This window comes from Caloenas nicobarica, chromosome 16 (genome assembly GCF_036013445.1).
Source record: "Caloenas nicobarica isolate bCalNic1 chromosome 16, bCalNic1.hap1, whole genome shotgun sequence".
NCBI lineage: Eukaryota > Metazoa > Chordata > Aves > Columbiformes > Columbidae > Caloenas > Caloenas nicobarica.
Genome location: NC_088260.1, coordinates 5,441,409 through 5,461,995, shown reverse-complemented (window position 1 = coordinate 5,461,995; position 20,587 = coordinate 5,441,409). Strand labels below are relative to the sequence as shown.

General features: G+C 50.9%; 3 protein-coding genes across 3 annotated transcripts; 1 reads left to right on the top strand and 2 right to left on the bottom strand.

Moving 5' to 3' along the window:
• The first annotated feature begins 184 nt into the window (after window positions 1–184).
• Window positions 185–13,188, top strand: TMEM116 (transmembrane protein 116). The gene is made up of 11 exons (XM_065646410.1): window positions 185–282; window positions 495–541; window positions 657–720; window positions 4,417–4,548; window positions 8,402–8,506; window positions 10,038–10,087; window positions 10,503–10,586; window positions 10,668–10,806; window positions 11,305–11,449; window positions 11,563–11,636; window positions 12,159–13,188. Exons 1-11 carry the CDS (start codon window positions 235–237, stop codon window positions 12,357–12,359), a joined length of 1,089 nt encoding a protein of 362 aa, XP_065502482.1. The 5' UTR covers window positions 185–234; the 3' UTR covers window positions 12,360–13,188.
• Window positions 12,923–15,929, bottom strand: LOC135995247 (disintegrin and metalloproteinase domain-containing protein 21-like). Its single transcript, XM_065646409.1, has one exon. It carries the CDS (start codon window positions 15,927–15,929, stop codon window positions 13,368–13,370), a length of 2,562 nt encoding a protein of 853 aa, XP_065502481.1. The 3' UTR covers window positions 12,923–13,367.
• A 528-nt stretch (window positions 15,930–16,457) lies between these two features.
• LOC135995381 (disintegrin and metalloproteinase domain-containing protein 21-like) lies at window positions 16,458–18,731 on the bottom strand. Its single transcript, XM_065646655.1, has one exon. It carries the CDS (start codon window positions 18,729–18,731, stop codon window positions 16,458–16,460), a length of 2,274 nt encoding a protein of 757 aa, XP_065502727.1.
• Window positions 18,732–20,587: the final 1,856 nt, after the last annotated feature.

Genomic DNA, 20,587 nt, shown 5'->3' with positions numbered 1-20,587 from the left:
CCGGGCTGGGGGTCCCCGCCGACCGCTCCCGCCGGGGCTGGGTCGGACTCTGCATCCCGCGGGGGATGCGCGGAGGCGCGGCCTCCCTGGGCTCCGGCAGCCGTCTGCCCCTCCCTCGGCGCGGTGCTCCCCGGGGGCCGGGCCCGGGGCGGGCCGGGCGAGGGTTGGCCCCGGGGCGGAGCGCGGGCGGTGCCCGCAGCCCCGGGAGCGGTGCGGCGGCGGCGGCGGAGACCCATGGCCCTCCCGGCGGAGGCGGCCCGGCTGGACGGGGGCTGGCAGGAGGTGAGCGAGCCCCGCCGGCACCGGGACCCCCGCGGGCAGCGGCTGCCCCCGGGCCCGGCCCGTCCGCTCCGTGCGCTCCGCTTCGCACCGGCTCTGCCTGCCCCGCTCCGGCGGGCTGCGACCGGCACCCCGCCGGTCCGCGGCCTCGGTCGCTCCCCACCCGCGTGTCCGTGGGAGCCCCACGCTGAGCTCACACCCGCCCTTCTCCCCAGGTCTACTCGGCTCTGCAGTGGATCCAGTTCACCATGGCCATGCTCAGGTACAGCGCGCTGCCGCACCCGGGATGGAGTTACTGTTGCAACGACACCTTTCTCCAGAAAAAGAGAAATCGAGGCAGATGTGCGCCTGGTCCAACCTGTGCTTTGTTTTCTCAGTGTTATAGGTTCCAGCTCAATTATTGCCTACGCCATCTTTCAAAATGCAGTACGGTCCCCCGAGGTAAGGTCTGCGCACCCGTTTCCCTCTCTAAATTAAGGTGTTGGGACCTTGCAGATGGGTTGTGCGTGTAGCAACGTCCTGCCTGGGTCAGGTGCTCTGCCAGGAGCAATTGCAGGTCTTAGGGTTATGTGGTTAAACCTCGTTTAACAGCTGGGAGGGAAAGGGCTTGCTGAGAGTTTGGTGGGTTTTATGTGATATGAGTTGAAGGGACTAACCTTGAACTGCACCCGCGTGGGGAAAAGCAGGTTCCTTAGTCCTCTAGTTGTTCAGACACATCCTGGGAACAGGGATCTGTTAGCGTGTCCTCCTCTGTGGGGCAAAATGCCTGGAGGGCTGAGGAGCTGTATAGAAAGCTGCTGAAGTGCAAATTAGAGATGCCCTGTGGGAAATGTATTTACTGGTGTTCGTCTTTGGGTATTTCTGAGTAGTTTGTCCAGGCAGGTGCACTACTAAAACTGATACAGCTCAATGATGCTGCAAAGTTTAGCCAAAAAGAGACCAGTTTGTTGTGCTGGGCTCTGCTGTGGGGCCTTGGAAGATTCGCCGTGGCGGGTACAGGAGCCATGAGCATTTCTGATGCTGAAGCAGTGGGACTCGGGTGCAAATGTCCCTCGAGTGGGACTGTCCACACATGTAGTGCAGATCTGACATGAATGCAGTGCCTGGCATGTCCCGAGCGCATCAGTGCAGGTCGTGTGTGCAGGGAGCGCCGTGTATCTGGGATATATCAGACGTGCCACACAGGGGGCTGGCACATGTGGAGTCACTGCAGAGCTCCATCCCAAGCCTGCCAGGCTTTTGTTGTCCACGTACAAGTCCCTCTGTCTGTCCAGGGCTTACCAGAGGCAGTGCACGGAGCTGACCTGCATGAAGCTGGGTTTCCTTGCCAGGATTTGCAGATGTCTGGCAGCCCGGTTTGTGCAGCACACAGATGACAGGTTACAGCTAAGAGCAATAGGACAGTAGAGCTGGCAGCTGGGTTGTGACAAAGCTGTATTTGTCCTTCCCTTGTCTTCAATTTTCTTGATGCGTCATGGGTTTGATCTGCAGCCCAGAGAACAGAGGTTGCAGGGAGTGATCCCTAGCGAAGGAAGACGTGCAGTCAGGCTGAAGCAAAGTGGGGAGGACAACACGAGTCCAGGTTTGCAGGGCAAATTCGCACCCCTTACAACACGCAGGGCAGCCTTGCTCCCAGGCACACAACCTCCTGGAAACGCTCTGCCCAGCACGTGGAGAATGAGCTGTAGAGATCTCTGTGCATTCCCAGGGAGGAAGGAAAGCTGGGACTTCACCTTCGTGCTGGGATGGAAAACCTGCCTGAGCTCGTGGTGTACAAGGTGCACATCAGAGGCTCCTTGTGTCGCATCTCCTGCACCTGGGGAGCTCCAGATATGGTTCTTCCTGGGGTCCTCATCTCTGGTGTGACACGGAGCCGGGTTTGGCAGGTGTCCTGGTGTGACTCAGCAGCATTGGCCCCTTTACTCCCGTGGATGCAAGTCTGTTTGCTCAGGAGCCCTTGTGGTATTTATTAGTCATATGATGTGGCCGTGGCTTGGGAGCTGCACTCTTGCCGCTTGTGAGCCACGCATGGCTCCAGGTCACAGATGGACCCTGCTCAAGGGAGTCCAGATGTTTCTGCTCATTATTTCTGCACATCCAAATAGGAGGGATGAATACCAGCTGGAGTGACTCGTCTCCATCAGGCTTCCAGGCTCTTGTTCTGCTGCCAGGGGGGATCTATTACTGGTGTTTCAAAAGCAGCAAAATCTTCAGTAACTTCCCCATCGCCTTGTCACCATGTTTCTGGTCTTAAGTGGAAATTTGTAAACAAAGGGGCTGGAAGAGATCCATACCAAAGCTTGCCACAAACAGCTTATTCCCTGAGTCATGAGGCTCCAGAGCTAAAATGTTTAAAAATAAACAGCTCCGGAGGCTGGGAGAACAATGTTATAAACACTTCCCCTCCTGCCCCTAGCCCAGGAAATCAAATATTGCATTCTTGAAGCTTGTTTTCTGTCTCTCAGGGGTCAATAAAACACTTCAGCCTGAGCTAAATCTTTCCAAAGAGATGATGGCAAGCAAAGAACAAAGAATTTCCTCTGTCATGTCGACAGGTTCTGTGTGGGCAGATGTCCCTGAGCCATGGCCAGACAGACCTAAATCAACACATACGCTCCAGCCTGGCAGCTCATCTGAATCCTTAGGTCTTTACATTCCCTTCCTCTATTTTATAAATACCATTTGTTTGGGGTTTTTTTCTTGTCCCTTTTGCAAGGAAGAACCATGCCGCTTTTCACTTACTGTTATGTCACCTACTTTATTCAGGTCCGTGCCAAAATAGCTCCTCAACCACACAGTGGTGCCTTGCCCCAAGGACACTTGTTGCTAGAGAAAAGGGTCACCTGTTCGATTGTTTCTTGCCTTATTTCAGAGCTGCTTGGTTTTAACCTGCCCTGCTCGCAAGCTGGACCATGTCCCCAGCTTGTCGTGCCTACAACCTCCTGCCAGGGCTTCCATTCTGCACCAGCAAGGAAAATCCTGATTAAAAAAGGCATTTATAAATGCGATGACATACTAACTAGCTCCAGATATTTTGCTAGCAGCAGCAGTTTGATTTGCCGTGTTGCTGGGTTGGATGATACAAATACGGAACTAGAGGGACAAGGATGTTGGAGGAGATAAATCCTGTGGAAGGCAGAGGACCTGCCATGCGGGGAGGCCCAGGGAGATACCAGGCAGATCCTCTTGAACTATGGCATAAGGACAGGTCTGGTTCAATCAGATGTACCTTACACTTGTTAGTCTTACTAAGCTCTTTCTCATTGCTCACGGGAACAAGACAAGTATCACACAATGCAATGGGTGGCAAACATTTACTTAAAGAACAATATTGAGGCAAATTGCACCAAAAGCTTGGTTCCATGAAAAAAAAAAAATCTTAAAATCAAAGCCTCCTGACATGTTTCCATGCTGTGTTTAGCATTATAATTTCCTGTAGAGAAAAAAAAAATGCCATCATTTTCTCTCCAGGATGCTGAAAATTAGGTACCAAAGACTACAATTAAGAATCTAGATACTAGGCTGCTTTTCCAGAGTGTGTGCTCTCCCACTAACAAGGAAAATATTGGCCAGAATTCTGCACAAATGTTTTCCTACAGTGTTTACAGTCCTGCTGGCCAGTACATGCAAACTGGAAATGGGCTGGAAACTGCCGTTAGAGACGCGGCTCTGTTCCACCGAGATGCAGCATGCAGCAGAGACACTCATAGCGAAAATTAATCTGGCATGTAAAATAGATTCAGCCTTAGTCACCAACTGAAATGACATGAAGCACGTAGGAAAAATGTCAGTTTCGAGTTATTTCTGCATGAAGAAGGGTTTGATTTCTCTATCAGTTGATTTAACAAATCACTTCTATCTGCCAAACTGTTCCATTCTGCAAAATTGTAACATTCTGGACCTTTGAGATATTTTCTGTAAGAGTTGGTGCTGCTCTTGGATCCTGGGATGCTGCTGGTGGCAGAAACAACTGAGAGCAAGAATCAGGCTGGGTTTTGTGTGCAAGGAGAGCTGCCCTCCCAGAAGAGCTGGGGGACAAAAGCACATTGAGATGACGGGGTAAAGCTGCTGCTGTAGGTGGTCGTGGAAGCGTTGTGACCGTTGTTCAGACCTGCTGACCCATTTCGCTTTCCCCAGGTTCGTCCTCTTTTCTACCTGAGCCTCTCCGACCTGTTCCTGGGCATGTGCTGGCTCACCGGAGCGCTGCTCTATAGCACACCGACCTCCAAGCAGGATCTGATCTGCTATAACCTGCAAGCGACGGGACAAGTGAGTAGCCTTGGCATCACTGTTCATGCTTGTCTGTTCACCCTTTGCCGTAATTAGCCTCGCTGGTGATTAGAGTGTGGCCGTGGGGGACTGTTTCTAGGTGGGCTTTGGCAGAGATTCCCCTTGTGAACTTGACCTATCAGATCTCTTCAGCTTGCGTGTAAAATGGAGATAGCGGTAGTTGAGTTTAGGTACATCTGGTTTGTGAGGGGTGATGAGGAAGGCAAGGAGAGCATGGGATTTTACGGTTCCCGTGTTTGGGTTCCTTCTGTAAAGTGAGTAGATGGATCTTAATCTGTTTCCTGTTGGACCCGTGCCGACAATGATCTCTGCCTCTCACACGGCAGCTTTTCTATTCCTCTTCGTGCTTCCTCCATCCTGGGCAGGAACAGACACATTCTGCGATTCACTTGAGCTCAGACTTACAACATTACTCAGATAAACAGCCCTGCTCTTGCTGACCTGGCCCTGTCCTCTCTCAAACAAGCCCAAGGATGCTCAGGGGCTGCTCCATCAGTGCGAGCTCAGCCCCGCGCCTCAGCGATTCGGCTGCTTTCCAGCTGATTCCGTGTGCTGGAGACTAATTGGAGTAGAGTGTGTGAAATAGCATTTTCCTGACAGTTTGCTTTTGTCTTGCTGAGTTCCCATTTCAGCGTTAGGCTTTGCAAATCACTGCTCTCAAAAACCTCTGCAGAATACAGCCAAGCTTGGGCCAGAGCGGTGGTTCGCAAGCGGTGATTTTGGGGCTTAACAATTTCCTTTTAAAGGGCCCACAAAAACATGGCTGGGAAGAGCAAGTGGCTGTCGGGAGCTTTGATGTGTGTTGTGTGGGCTTGAGCAGCAGCAGCTGAAGCCGGAGAGGCTTCCATGTACCTCGGGGAGGGCAGGGAAGTAGCTGAGCATACGATATGGAAGTGTTCATGCTGCGGTGTGTCTGGGGATGGGTGTCTGCAGCCTGGGGCTGTTTCAACAGCTGTTCTTGTGGGTAAAACCGTAATACTCCTGATGGTGAGAGCAGCTGTTCCACTACTGGCTTATCGCTGGTTTCTCCACCTCCCCTGCGCCGCTGTGGAAGCACCGCAATATGTTCGCTTTGAGAGAGGAAACAGTGGCGTGTGGGTACCCTGGCCACTTGGGAATGATGCAGAACAATATCAAAGATGTTTTTTAGATGATGGTACAGGGGAAAATGAGACCTTGGGAGAGGTTGGAAGGTGGAAGGAGCATGTGGGACTGAGGGTGTTTCTGAGCTGTTTCCCCTGCAGCTTTGCCTGGGGGACAGTTCTTAATGCTGGTGTGATCTTTTTATGGCCTGGAGAAGACAGGTTGCACTGCTAGAGGAGAAGTAGGTTGGATATAGACAACACGCCATCATTTCTCAGCTGAGACACTATGCTCCTGTGCATTTCTGGCTCTTTTCCGCCCTTGCTTTTCCAGCCTGTGGCCATGCTTCTCAGGGACACCAGCAAGGGATGGGGACAAGCTGGGAATCTTTCCTTTCACACTGGGAAAGGCAGAGTTGGCCTTGGGCGAGTCCTTGCAGGACTTGTCTTTGCTCTAGTCCCACGGGGGACACCCAGGGTGCTGTGGTGGGGTGTCTGCCACATCCCGATCTCAGCCATAGGGTTTTTGGGTTTCTCTCCTGTGTGCCACCAGCAGACCATCCCTGGCAGAAGAACCGCCACGGTGGCAGAGCCGGCTTGTGCCTGGCAAGAGCTGTCGCTGCTGTTTGCTCTGGAAGAAATTAAAACAAACGGAGCACTTGCCATAGCAACCGTGCCCGCATGTGACACGGTGCAGGACACCTCCTTGCTCAACACCCCAGCGATGCCCTTGCGTGGTGGGAACACCTTGTGCGTAAACAGGAGCTGGTAACAGGTTTAACCAGCAGCATCTGCAGAGCAGAAGTGATCTGTGGCCACATTAAATGGGTTAATGTCTCCTGGCCCCGCTCTGTCCGTGCTGAGCGGAGAAGTCACACAAGGGTTGGCATTCCTGAGTGTCTCATAAAGACACGCGGTTTCTTTGCACACAAACACCTAAAGATGTAAAACACACGGAAGGACAAGGGCGAGGCCAGACCCAGGGCTGCTCAATGGGGTTTGCAGATGGCAGCCCTTGGAGAGACTCACACCACAGTCCACGTGCCGTGGTTGTCTCAAGGGATTGCCTTAGGAGCAGGACAATATTTTGCATTATTCAGCCTGTTTACTGTCACTTTATCACCAAGGGCTGACGTTGCAGTGGATGGAACTCCCCTAACATCCAGCCCATGTCGTAAAGGAGGAGATTGTTTTATTTATTGGACTTTCCCTGTTCCAGCCCCAGACGCTTGGTTGATGTTGAATGTAAATACTGCTCCCTTCTGCTGTCCCTTGACTTTGTTCTCTCCTCCTCCCTGCCTTGCCTTTGCATTACAATAATGAAGTCCAGAACAGAGATTGTGGTTATAATTGCACCATTCCCCCGCATTCTTCCAGTTCAGTTCCAGTGGCCTAATAATGTCCTGGCAGCTCATGCTGCTGAGCACAACGGGGAGCCACCCGGGTGTTCTAATGAGGGGCTCTCGTGTCTCCCAGCCCCTGCTTCATCTCCTCGTGGTGAGCAGCGCAGGACTGTGCACAGCCCCAAAGCTGCGGCTCAGGAGCACAGAACTCCCTTCCCTTACTGCTGCCAACTTCACAAGTGGCTTTTGGTTCCCCCTTCCAAAAAAGAAGGCAGTGCTGACTTTCCGTGAGCCTCTCTAAAGCATTTTGAAATGCAAGACAACGACCTTTGTGGACTGTTTTGATCACCTTCCCTGGAAGTAATTGAGGAAGGGCAGCAAACCCTCATTAAACCTCGCCTAATGAGCTGGAAAGTCACTGTTGTGTTCCTGCTGCAGCCCCTTGGACTCAGCCTCTCGACTCAGCCAAGAGCTTTTGCAATCACGGTAAAAGAGACCAAGTTTATGTAGTGACTACTTCCCTGGATTTAGATGATACGAGGGCAGCAAACCTGTGCTCCTTGCCCCTTTGGCAAAGGATAGCAAATCCACAGAAAAATTCACTTGTCCGGCCCTTCCTCTTTGCCCTTGCCAGCGCAGCATGTGTTTCCTGTGACAAACACAGCACACGCATAGATATAGTCTGATTAGGCAGCGCTGTTTATACTCAACTGCCTGGAGCAATCATGGACTCAGAAACAAATACAAGAAAGATTTGGGGGTTTTTACAGGAAATTTTAGATATTTGGTCTCATCTCGAGATGGAATCAAGGGCTGTGAAACTGTGTGAAGCAGTGTTCTGTATCTTTTCTTTCCTCCTTTTTCCCATGGAGAGAAAAGGGCTCTTAGGATATTAACTCAGGCTTGGTGCAGATATTCTCTGCCATCACTTTCCTCTTTAAATATACTATTGTTTTCTGTTTCCGTGAATTCACTGTACAGTGAGCTCATTATGTGAGAAGCAAATCCAAGTGCTGCATCTGTGTTGTTTCCCAATGGATGTAGCATAGAGAGGGTCAAAGTGCTTTTGAACCCTTTCTTGCCAGAATCTGGGCCAAAAAATGAGCCAAATCACAAAGATTTGTATTTTGGGGACAGTCTGCTGTCATTAGTGCCTCATCCCTGGTTTGGGGCCAAAGTGGAGCTGCCTTTGTGTGCAGTCTGAGGCGGGAACCCATTCTCTACCTCGTCCCAGTTGGTGTCCCAGTGCAGCCCAGTAGTGATGCCAGAGGGGCTGTGCAGGGACCCTCACCTCTGGCAGTCCCCTACGCTGTTTAGCATCCCACGGGCTTTGGGTTCATCAGCGATGAACTAAAAGTGCTACAGAAACCGTTATTATAGGACTGAAATACTGTCTGTATTTCTCAGATATTCTACGTGGCCTCTTTCCTATACACTGTCAACTACACCTGGCACCTGTACATGGACCTGAAGATGAAATACAATCAGAACCTTCACAGGGTGCCCCCTCAGGTGAGTAGGACTGATGTGTAACGACCGCTGGGTGCCAAGGTCTAGCTGTGGGGTTGTGGTGGGGTTTAGGAGGGCCAGACATGACAGTAGATCTCACCACAAGGACTTTGAAGACTTCTGCCACATGAACTGACATCTCTTGCCCACCGAGGTCAGCAGAGCTGCAGATAGGTCTGCTCTAGGATCTCAGGGGAACATTAGGCTTGCAAGACTAAAGTAGGCAAAGCCCAACAGCAATGTACATCTCCGAGCAGAGAAAGCTCAGGATTCGGTATTATGAAGTTTTTCTGCAGTTAGAAAAATAGCAATTTGCACCAACCAAGAAACCAGTTTGTTGCTGTCACTGCCTTCTGCCAGCCTGTGGCAGAAGGGACAGGAAAGCAGGGGATGCCTGGGCAGCCTGGAGCTGAGAACGGACAGTTTCTGTCCTTCCCAGGTGTCATACAGCATTCGAGAGTGTCGGTAAGTGTTGTAAGAGTTTGAGATAGGAGGTGTGACGGAAATGAGCTGGTGATAAAAGGAGCAGTTGGCTCTGTGAACAGTGCCCAAGTCCTCACTTCATCATCGCTGGCCTTTACAAAAGCCCTTTGGGGAACCGGTGTAATCGCTGAGAACCGAGGAACAAGGACATAGTACTCAGAAAAATACTCTCTTGCCTCGCAGGCTAAACAAACACTTCACAGACCGCATGACCAAAATCTCTCCTTGCAGTTGTTTCATTCCTCACACTTGGCTGAACAGTGAGGCACCAGCATCGCTGTGACCACTGTCCTGCTCCTTATGTATCGCTGCAAGATGACAAATTTCCTCATGCAGCTCTTCCCACTAAACCCATCAGCCCCATTTCCCTATAGAGCCTTTTTCTTCCCCAGACGTTTGCTGTGCACGGCAAACTTTGTATCCCAGATATTCCATCTGTCAGTTTGGGAGCAGCAGTCTGGGCCGATCAGTCTGTATTTCAAGGGCTCTTGTCCGTAGGCTTTGGATCCACTCGCAGGACTGGTTTCCTTCTTGCTGGACACAAACCACCTGCCACAGTTGCCCACCACTACAGCTATGCCCATGTTGTGCTGTCGTAGCTGGTGTGTGGCTGTCGGCTGCCAAAGTAAATTTTCTGGGGAGCAGATACCAGGACATTCCAAATTGCCTGTATTTCTTCAACAGAACATGAAGTTTCTGAGGAACGGGGCCAGGTTAAGTGAATAAGCAGTACAAATAATGAGTAAGTTACACCAGAGAGCTCATCAAGTGTCTGCTTCTTGTCCAGTTCCAAGTTCCCTTCTCAAATTCTCTAGTCATGAAGGAGAACAAGGCAGTAAGCGGCTGGAAGCATCTGTTGTTGCAAATCAGCACAGATTGAACTCAGCGGTATTGATTCATTGCGAAGTGGGAACAAACATTTGTGCTCGGTCTGGGGATTAATCAGCATTTGAGGGACCCTTAGCTGCTGAAGTGCTCCCTGGGAGCTGGTGCCTGTGAGCCAGCAGCTGTATGGAAACCATCATTTAATTAAGCTCTTTGGATTTTACAGGTTGTAGATTATGCGAGTTGCATTGGCCAAACAGCAACGATCTTGTCTAGGTAAGATTTAATTCTCTCTGGCAGAGTGATGTTTTGGTAAACTGATCTCTGCTTCCTACTTATTTTGAAGCAAGGTTTACTAAAACCTTTAAAGCTCATCAGTAACAGCATGGTGACCTAACAAACTCAGAGGAAGAGGTTTCAGATGTAAGGGCCTTTCTCCAATCAAGTCAGTTATAACTACCTTAACTATATGTAGTTTCTCAGAAAGTGCTCCCTTTGCCAATGTACTGTCTGCATGAATGAAAGTGCAGAAGTTAGTAAAGCTGATAAAATACTCTTCCAGAGCAGTGTCAATAAAAATAATTTTTAAGTCCTCTATAGTGACAGGAGAAAAACCAAGTAGTGTTTGGTTGGGGTGGGAGCAGTGCAGAGCAATAACTAATAACTGTGCCGTTGTCCTTTCTCCTCTCAGCCTGATCCCTTTCGTTCTCATGGTGCCTGTGTTTTGCCTGGGCAACAGCAGTAATTGCTACCAGAACTTCAGCCAGAAGCACGGGTGAGCTTCCCCCCTCTCTGGAACAGCCCCGCTGCTCGGGGGTCACGGCAGGAGCTCAGGCTGTGCCCTTTCTCCCTACAGCTGCCTCCTGATGCACACGGAAATAGCCGTGCCCGGCAACGAGCCGCAGACCCTGAGCGGCTCTGTCTGCCGTGCGATGCATTTCTACGGCATCGGGGTCTTCCTCATTTCCTTTCTGATCAGCATCGTAGCCATTCTGGTAAGAAACACAGTCCTTGCAGCTAGCTGTTGCACCAGATGATCAGTGTGAGAACATTTTCCCCTTTTCATCTTTACATCTTTGCTTGAATGGTACCAGAGGCCAAGCGGTGTCAGGGGAAGAACTGTGTGGTGCTGCTTCCCTTTTTGAAGGGGTGGTAGGGGAGAGAAAATAGCATTGTGCCACCATATAAATCCATCTGGAGTCTTGTGTTCTTACCGACCCATCTCAAAAAGGATCTAGCAGGTAGAGAAGGCTCAGAGCACGAGTCATGCTGCACGGATCAACACGAGCCCAAATAAATTCAGAGTCTTCAGAAAAGATCACCTACAAAGCAGCTACTCTACCCCAGGGAGCATGTTGTCGTGTGAAGGGGTTTGATAGATTAAAATTGGGTTTTGGCTAAAAAAAACAGGGGGTACTCAATCCTAGATGAACAAGCCAGATCAGAGCACGTGCACAAAGTACAAACATCGATGTATGCTTGTTCTTTTTTAGGTTATACTTGGTCAAGCCCGAGGTTTGTACAAAAGGTTCGTCAACTCCACAGGATTCCTGGGCGATCAGCAATGGGCCATGATTAAGATGGTGGAGCAACGAGTGGTGTTTTACCCTGTCGCGTTCTTCTGCTGCTGGGCCCCAGGTTCGCAGAGAGCTGAGTTATTTTCACAACATTCTCCCGGGATATAGTGCCTGGCAGTGAAACTCCAAAGAGGTGGAGTTAAAGCAATACCCTCTTGTCCATCCCTTTCACAGCTGTCCTCCTCGGAATACTGAAGCTGACAGTGTCAACAAACAGCAAAATCTACATGGCTCTTCTCATTCTACAGGTAACTGTCTTCCTCTGCAACCTCCTATGTTTTGCCTTTTCTGGTTGACCAGAAAAATGAGGGTTTGTCTGTTTCTAATCTCTGCTACACAAAGCATGTTTGTAGCCACCAAGACTGGAAGTCTGATTTATGCTTTTGGTTGGCAAAGATCTTTGTTAGTTGTTTTATTTTTCACAGGCTTGAAAAGGTCTCAGTAACCAAAATCACAGCACCATGGAAATTGTAGAAAATAGGACTAGAAAGGATCCCCAGAAATCAGTTAGTTTATTCCTTTTCTACCCAAGTCTCCAAATACAGTTCCTCCGCAACACTTGTCCAGCTGCTTGCTGTGCCAGAGAGAACATTTAGCAAAGATAATTAAAATAACTGCGAGATTCCTGTATCATGTGGGGACGCAGATAGATAAAATCATGCTGGAATGGGGAAGCTTGGCGTAATGTCCCAGGTTTGACGGGCTGGCAGGGAGCTGCATAGTGCTGGCTGACCAGAGAGCCCTGATCTCCCCACTGGTCCCTCTCCCAGGCTCTGACAGCGGCCTCTCAGGGCCTCCTGAACTGCGTCGTGTATGGCTGGACACAGCACATCTTCCTCTCCATCAAACGCAACGCCTGCCGGGACGTCGACACTCAGACTCCTCTCCTGCGCTCCCAGAAGAAGTTCTACGCCAGCACGGTCCCCACCAGCCCGCCGGACGCAGAGGCGTCCACATCCACCCTGCTCTGATGAGTCCCTGTGTCCAAGGAGAACAGGCGGTGCCCTAACGAGATCTCGTCGTGTTTTAGCAACCTCGGCCAGACCCAGTGTCGGGCTGTCTGCTGCGAACTGTCTTGCCAGCAGCAGCGTCAGCTGTAGTGCTGGAGGAGCCTGAGCTGTCAGGGACAGACACTGTCAGTGAACAGTTATTTATTTTACAGGTTTGTACGGACTGTAAATGGATTCTTTAAACACTTCAAAAATCTTTAGTATGGACTTTCTCCTTATGGAAATATCTCTAGAAATGCAGCAAATTGTATGTAAGAGCTCAAAGATCTGGTACAGTTGCTCGGAGGGTAGGTGGTCAAGGGATGTTTTACTTCTCTAAGAATTTGCCATTACAAATTAACAGTAAAGCAAGTGTGAATATTTTTCAACCTCTGACTTTTAATTCACTATAAAAATAAGAACACATACTGTACGAACAGCCAACTGCAAGCAGGGAAAAATAGCAAGGTAGCATAAAAAAAATCAGTGCTGACTTCTGTGCCTCGACTTCTTGCACATTTCCCTTCGGTTCTTCATGCCAACTCCTGCTCAGGTACAATACTCAGAAAATAAGCTGCTTTGACCCAGTGGAGCATCTCTCCTGAACCAGGTGAGCAGGACGTTGCATCAATCTGTCTGTACTCTTTAAATGCTCAAGTGAATTATTTACTAAGGTGCCACTGTTCTATAGAAAACAAAACAGATCTTTAGCTGCATTGAAAACAATTTTCTAACTTTTACACTCTTTATATTCTAACAGCTTCACTTTTTGTGTCTAACCCAAGTTTATTTACATAGTAGATAATACAAGAAGAGGAAATACTCAAATCTTGTGTAATTAACTTTCATACAGTTTACACAGTTGTGTCGTGTAAATCACTTTGTGGAAAATCTCCTGGGATTAGCAGTCTGGCTTTGGGGCACAGCCATGTGGCCAGCAGTCCTTTCCAAACCTCACCTGGTGCCTTTCCCACTGCTTTCAAGTTTTTTCTAAAAAAAATCATCTTCTGTACTCATCTCCTCATCTACAGAAGTCTCACTTCTCTTTGTGGTTAATTTTTTACTGAAAAATGCAGCTATTGCCTTTCTATATCTGGTTACAGCAATGAGGAGAGCAATCAGAAGGAGGGCAGTGGGAACTGTGACCCCAGTTATGATCCAAAACATTTTATTTTGGAGCATCTCCACAAAGGACATCCTGAGAGGTGGCGGGGGGCCGCTGTCCACGCTCCCTCCCACGCCGTGGAACTGGCAGTCTGGAGGAGCCCAGCCGGCGTCGCAGTGACAGTGATGGAGGTTGTTGCAAACCCCTCTCCCCCTGCACAAAACCTGCCCGTCGCACGTCATATTGACCGTGGCCTCTGTGCATGTCCTGTTAAGACAGATCTTTTTTGGCCCACATCTAGTGCCATCAAGTCCTCGTCCGACATCGGGTGTATCGATGCCGGTGTGGTAGGCTGTGCCCCAGCACCAGTCTTCGTGCTCTGGCGTCTGGATGATAATTTCAGTCTCATGCAGAACAGGAATCTGCTCCACGTTGACGCACTGCAGCCTGCCACACAGCGCGTTCTGGGCTTTACATCCCACAAAAGGAACGCTGGTCCCATCGCCGCCACAGTTGCCGAATCGATCCCCTTTCATGTTTTGCTTTTTGAAGCAACTCTCTGGAGCACCCCGAGCTTTCTTCCCAAAGACTTTTTGGCACAGGTTGTCATAGGTCGCACATTTACCGTGGTAGCAGTAGCCGTCGTTGCTGCACGGCGTCCCGTCTTGCTTGTGTAAATCCTCCGGGCACCACTCAGAAGTCCCATTGCAATATTCAGGTAAGTCACACTCGTCCCCCTCTGACCTGCACTTGTATCCCGCGGCACGAAAGCGGCATTTCCAACAGCATTGCCCCATGGAGCAGACAGCTCCTGCCTTCAGCCTGCAGGTCCGGTGACAGCAGGGGTGGCCTTGGCAGCCCGCCTGTCCCCAACAGTCACACTGCTCTCCCTTGTCGATCACCTTGTTGCCACAAAGCTTAGCATAGAAGAGCCTGTGGGGTGCTGGGATGTTGTGCAAGCAGTTGCCGTGCCCTCTGCTGAGCAGGTCCAAGTAGCTCCGCACGCTGCAGTTGCTAAAAGCCGTGGCACCCATGACCGAGCCTTGCGTCATGTAGCACTTTGTATTTTCTCCACACACACACTCCTTTTTGTCATGCTCCATCCCCAGGTTGTGACCCAGCTCATGAGTAAAAATTACTGAAAGGGTTATGACATCTCCCCGTATATGTGAGACAAGACCTGACCTGTAATCAGGGGAGCAGATGGTACCTACAAATGCCAGCCCAACAACTGATCCAAAGTCTGTGTAAGTAAATAAATGTGTGACATCATATGCCATCCTCACAGAAAGATCCCTGTTTGCCCAGTTGTTAAATCTTCTAAGAGCTTCTTCTATATCCTGGCTGTACCCAATGAAGCTGCTGTGCGTCCAGATCTCCAGCCCGATGAGGCAGATACGAATTTTCAGAGGATAGTAGTGCATTTCAGATAAATTGATTATATCTATAACCAGAAGCATCACAGAGGACTCATTGCGCCCATGGAAGGAGAACAGATAGCTGTCTGCCACCACAAGTATCTCAACGTACATGGTTTGCTTCAGTCTCTTAGAGGTGTCCTGTTCTCCTAAGCCTGCTTGAGCTCCCTTTCCACCTGCCTGGTTTTGGGTCACCTCACCCATCATTCCACACAGCAAGGGCTTGTTCCGGGTCTTCTCTCGCCGATAGAGAAGGTGCTGGAAGGTGACGGACCCTGGCACAGGTTCGATGCTGTAGCTCAGGTTCCCGATTTCCAGCCGTCCCCTCAGACCCGAGCAGGCGCTCAGCATGGCGAGGGAGCCAGGGCTGCCCTCGATGTAGCCCAGGTAGTAGCACTCCTCAGGGACATGGGGCTGCTCCAGAACTCTTGTCCCGCCAGGGCTGTATGTGATAACCGGCAGGTTTTTCACAAGGAGTCCTCTCTTCTGCCTGAGGTGGACAATGCGGTTCTCTCCCTCCACCCTGAGGACGTAGGACAGTTCTCCCTCTGTGGCTTTTCCCGCTCCTGGGGCCAGTTTCCTCGGCCGGACAATCTCATGGACAGCATAGCCTGGTGGTGGACGATGGCTGCCTGCCCCGGGGAGCAGAGATGCCACCAGCACTGCCCAGACCCCCAGCCAGAGGAGCAGAGCTTTCCTCCAGCCGCCATGTTGTGCCTGTAGCCATCTCCTCGCCAGCACCTTCAAAATGGTGGCAAGACGCTTCAGGGAGGATCCCGCCACCCCTCGCGTGGACATCTTGGCCTTCTCTCTCTTGAGACACTCAGGCGGTGGCCGTGCTGGAGCTGTCCCCTCAGGGCCGGTGTGGGACCCGGCAGAAGTGCACGGCAACCTGCTGCCCTGAGGGGCGGCCATTCCCCTCAGCGCCCCTCGAGAAGGTTCTGGAAGCGCTGCCCCCCACAGCTGCCATGTTGCTAGCCTCCTGTGACACAAGGACACGGTGAAGCGAGGCTGTGGCACAGGGGCCATGGGTGCTCTTGTGAGGCGACAAGGATGAAGGGCACCCGTCCCCACTGACCTTCTGTCACCAGGGCAGCGTGGGGTGACCGTTGCAGCCAGGGAGCTGTTGTTGATCATCAGAGCCGCGCAGTGAGATCTGGGCAGTCATGGGTCCTCACCCCTCCTCCTTCTCCTCCCCAAGGGGCAATCCCAGCCAAAGGTTGCCTGTGACTCAGGAATTCAAGAATTAACCACAATAACACTTCTCTCAGCAAGTTAACTTCGCAAATGTTGATGCCCCTTGGCCGCCACCTCACCGCCTTTGCCAGTCTGTAAATTTTAACTTAACCTGAGCCACCCCTGTCATTTTTGTCAATGAGTTTTCTTTCTCCTACGGAGTGAGGTCAAGCGAAACAACTTCATTTTGCTATTCTACAGAATGAAAACTAGGTCCCCTAACTCTACACTTGCATCTAGATAAATTTTAAAGGAGTCCACAGCAGCCAGTGTCTGAATCTCATGACTGAGTCCAGCTTTCCAGGGCTGCCTCGTGAAGTCCTACACAGGGGAGTTTTGACCCTCAGCTGGTTTTGAGCTGCCGCCTTCTGCCCGGTCCTTCGCGTCCCCCCCAGGAGCTCGTGCTCCAGCCCAAAAGCATCTGACGAGTCTGTTCAGTGCTTGGGTTACTCGGAGCTTTCTCACGCACACGATGACAAGTGCTGCGAGTGCCAGAGCAACAATGATTATTATGGTACTCACGGTGATGAGTGTAAAAAGCCCTCGTTTAGCGACCATTGTGGGCCCACTGTCAATGCTTCCTCCAGAGCCAGTGAATTGGCAGAAAGGGGGTGCCCACCCATTGTCACAGTGGCAGTTCCCTCTCGTGTTGCAGACTCCTCTTCCTCTGCAGGTTTTCTCGGCAGAACAGTGGAATGTCAAGTACTTCTCCTTGGGAACGCACGTCTGATTGATGCAAATCTTCTTCTCACCGCAATGTGTGCCGTCCTTAATGGCTCCAACATCCAGAACGTCCACGCCTAAGTGGTAATCTGTGCCCCAACACCAGATATCATCCACCAGAGACTGAATGAGGGTTACATGATCTTCCACCTGAGGCAGATGTTTAACGTTCATGCACTGTACTCTCCCACACAGGACATTTTCTGGCTTACATTTCTGATAGCTGACATCCGCCCCATCTCCCCAGCAATTGCCGAACCGATCCCCTTTCATGTTCACCTCCAGGAAACACGTGAGTGGAGCTGACTTTGCTTCCTTGCCAAAGATACTCATACACTGTAACGTGCGAGATCGGCACTTGCCTGAATAACAGTACCCGTCCTCAGCGCACACGGTCCCGTCTTGCTTGGCCATGTCTGCCGGGCAATGCGCAGACGTCCCATTGCAATACTCAGGCAAGTCGCACAGACCAGCACTCTCCCTGCACACTTCTCCTTCTGGGAGAGGTTTGCAGTTCTTACAGCAGCCTCCAGAAGTACAAATGGCTCCTTCTTTTTTTTTACAGTCATTGTCACAACAAAGGTCCGATTTACACTGTGCATCTGAGCCACAGTCACACTCCTCACCAGCATCCAGGACACCATTCCCACAGCGCTGCATTGGAAATTGTATTACCGATTCCGGGGCTTTATTAAGGCAGAATCCTAGCCCTGATGTTATAAAATCCATGTAGTGCTTTCTGCTGCAGTTGCTGAATTGACGGTTCACTGCGCCTCGTGTGCTCATGATGCATTCAGAGGCGTTTCCACACCTGCAGTATCTGTCATCGTACCTCATGCCAAGGGCGTGCCCCAAAGCACGAGCGACACGGACAGCAGTGTCCATGTAAGGCCGTTTTGCAAACGATACAACAGCAGAGGCGTGTTTTCTGTCACAGGCACTGGCGAAGTTGGACTCGTTGCCTGGGTGCAATGCTCTCGTACCACTACCAAAGTCCATCAAGGCAAATAGACACCCCACATCATGCACGGCGTGCACAGGGCTTTGCTGCTGCCGCCAAAGATTAAAATGATGAAGGACCTGGGTTATGTTTTTGGTAACACTGATAGGGTTCTTCTCTGCCCAAACCTCTAGTGAGGTTAACAAAACACGAAGGTGGAAAGAATGAAACAGTCCATCCACCAGATTGATTATTTCAATAACTTCCAGTGCCACATTTTTTATACTTTTGCCAAAGGCATCAAACCCTTTCTTGTCCACCACAACAAAGAGCTCCAGATACCACGTGTGCCCGTTGGACTGGAACTGCCCTGTTTCCCTACCAGGACCTGGAAATAGTCCGTCATTGTTGGGCATTTTGTACATCACCATTCCAGGAACTGCCTCCCTCTGCAACAGGAGGTGCTCACGCGTGGTGGGACCTGGCAGGGGCTCAATGCTGTAGCTTGAGTTTCCAATGTGCAGCAGCCCTCTGAGCCCAGAGCAGGTAGTCACAGTCACCATGGAGTCCGGGATGCCTTCCACATATCCATGGTAATAGCAATCTGCTGGCACGTGAGGCTGTTCAGCCACGATTTCCCCTTGGGAGGTACGAGTGAATACGGGGATCTTTTTTATTGCAAAGTCTTTCTGCCTGAGGCGAATTGTGTAACCTACCCCCTGAATGTCGATGCTGTAGGACACTTCCTCCTGGCTGGCTTTCCCTGCCCTGGAGCCGAGTTTCCTTGGAATGACGACCTCGTAGGCTGTGTAGCCCCAGGTGGGCTGGGGGCCACAGTCTGTGCAGGGCAGCAGGAAGGAGAGGATTGTTGTGAGGAGCAGAACCCCTCTACCCGTTGGGGTGCACCTGGTCTGTGTCCAGCTTGGAGCCATGGTCACTGCCTCCCAGGGTGGAGGAAAGAGAGAAAACGTGGACAATGAGACATCAGAAAAGCTGCCTCAGCAGCAAAAATCCCTTCTCACCACCAAGATACCGTTCCTTGGGGTCTGTCCCACGCGCTCAGCCTGCAGCCAGGCTCCCTTCATCCAACAGGCCTTTTCCGAGCTCTTCCTCAGCTGTTCACCAGGTAGGACATGTTGGGGACCAGCCGGCCTGACATCCAACTGCAATGGAGAAAAGCAGTGCTGGGAAAGCCCTGGCACGGGGAGAGCTGCTCTTGGGGCTGGAACAGAAGGGCACAAGGGGCGACCGTTTCCCCAGCCCCACTTCCAACGCAAACATTCCATGGGGAGGATGGGACCCGGGCACCAGCACAGGCGGGAGCACGCAGCACATTAAATACACCTCATCTCATCACCCAGAGCCTGCTGCACCCGATTTGGGCTGACCCCATTTGCTGAGAGTGCGAGGAGCCAGCAACTGCAACAGCAATTTGTTTAAAAGGGGATTAAGCGTTTGTAAGTGGAAAGCAATAGAAGATTACCGGGAAACAATGATTTGGTTGCTAATGAGACCTTGAGCCACAGCAGTGAGAGCCTTTGGCAGCTGTTGACAGACATCCTTGCAGGGCTCCTCATGCCACTCAGCACTTGGCACTGGCTGTTTTAACTATTTGAGGGGAATTTTCTTGCTGGAAAGGGAGAGGCCACAGATCCTCCTACGAGTAGGGGAGAGTCTTTTCTTGTGTCGCTTCTACAGAGCACTTGCAGCTGGTTTGGCTGCCTTAAATACTCCCATGATGCTTGGAAGTTGTTCTCACTCCCCTTCCCAATGCTGTGAAAGCTCTGACAGTCACTCATCGTCCAACACAATATTAACTCCCCAAAGGCACCAAGCAGATGTTATAACTTCTACAAAGAAGGTGGCCTGGTGCACTCACAGCTGTCCTACCACCTCTTTTCATGCCACTTTTCAGTGCTCATGGAACAAAGATCTAACTGGTTGCTGTCAACAAGCCAATCAAACCATGCTCGAGGATAATAAAGTGCCATGTTTGATGGCACGAGTCCGTGTTCAGGAGGGCTGACCACCTCAGACGCAAGGAGAAGGACTCCAGTGCTCCCTGGAAAAATGAACTGGCAGCCTGAACCAAAACCAACTCATATTTCACCTACCGCTGTCTCCCAAGTCATCACTCAAGCCCCAGGTCCCTGCAGCACTCCCACTCCAGCCACCAGCACCCTGCAAGGACCAGCATCCTAAACAAGCTGGTTCCTCAAAAAAACCTGCCTGGCAGAACGAAGGAGCTGGTACACCTGATGGGGAGACACCACTGACCACAGAACAGCTCAGCCCTTCCCTGACTGCCCAAAATTGTAGCTACACAAAAAATTCTGTACAGCTTGGGGGGGTTAAGCTGTAGCACCAGGCAGGTACTGCTGCCATCTAATGGAAAGCTGGCTAAAAGAAATAATTGCAGGTTACGTCGCCAGGCAGAGCACACAGATTTTTTAGGGCTTTATCCAGCCTATCTTGTCAGATATTCTTTCATCACACAGCACTCCTGCAAAAGAAAAAAATCAGGAACAATTTCTTCCCAGAAAGGGCTGTCGGGCATTGGAACAGGCTGCCCAGGGCAGTGGTGGAGTCACCATCCCTGGAGGGGTTGAACAGACACGGAGATGAGGTTCTCAGGGACACGGGTTAGTGCCAGAGTCAGGTTGTGGTTGGACTCGATCCTGAGGGTCTCTTCCAACCAGAATGATCCTATGATCCTACGAAAATACAAAGCAAAGAGTGTATTCTCAGTTGTAAGGCAGGTGGGACGGAGGGCCGAGCGTGGTGGGAC

Excerpts from the sequence above, each read along its gene's own strand:
- TMEM116 (XM_065646410.1), top strand. The coding sequence starts at position 235 with ATGGCCCTCCCGGCGGAGGCGGCCCGGCTGGACGGGGGCTGGCAGGAG. Across the intron at positions 8,507-10,037 it reads TTCACAGGGTGCCCCCTCAG|GTTGTAGATTATGCGAGTTG; the intron begins GTGAGTAGGACT and ends TGGATTTTACAG. Across the intron at positions 11,450-11,562 it reads CTTCTGCTGCTGGGCCCCAG|CTGTCCTCCTCGGAATACTG; the intron begins GTTCGCAGAGAG and ends TCCCTTTCACAG.
- LOC135995247 (XM_065646409.1), bottom strand. The coding sequence starts at position 15,929 with ATGGCCCCTGTGCCACAGCCTCGCTTCACCGTGTCCTTGTGTCACAGG.
- LOC135995381 (XM_065646655.1), bottom strand. The coding sequence starts at position 18,731 with ATGGCTCCAAGCTGGACACAGACCAGGTGCACCCCAACGGGTAGAGGG.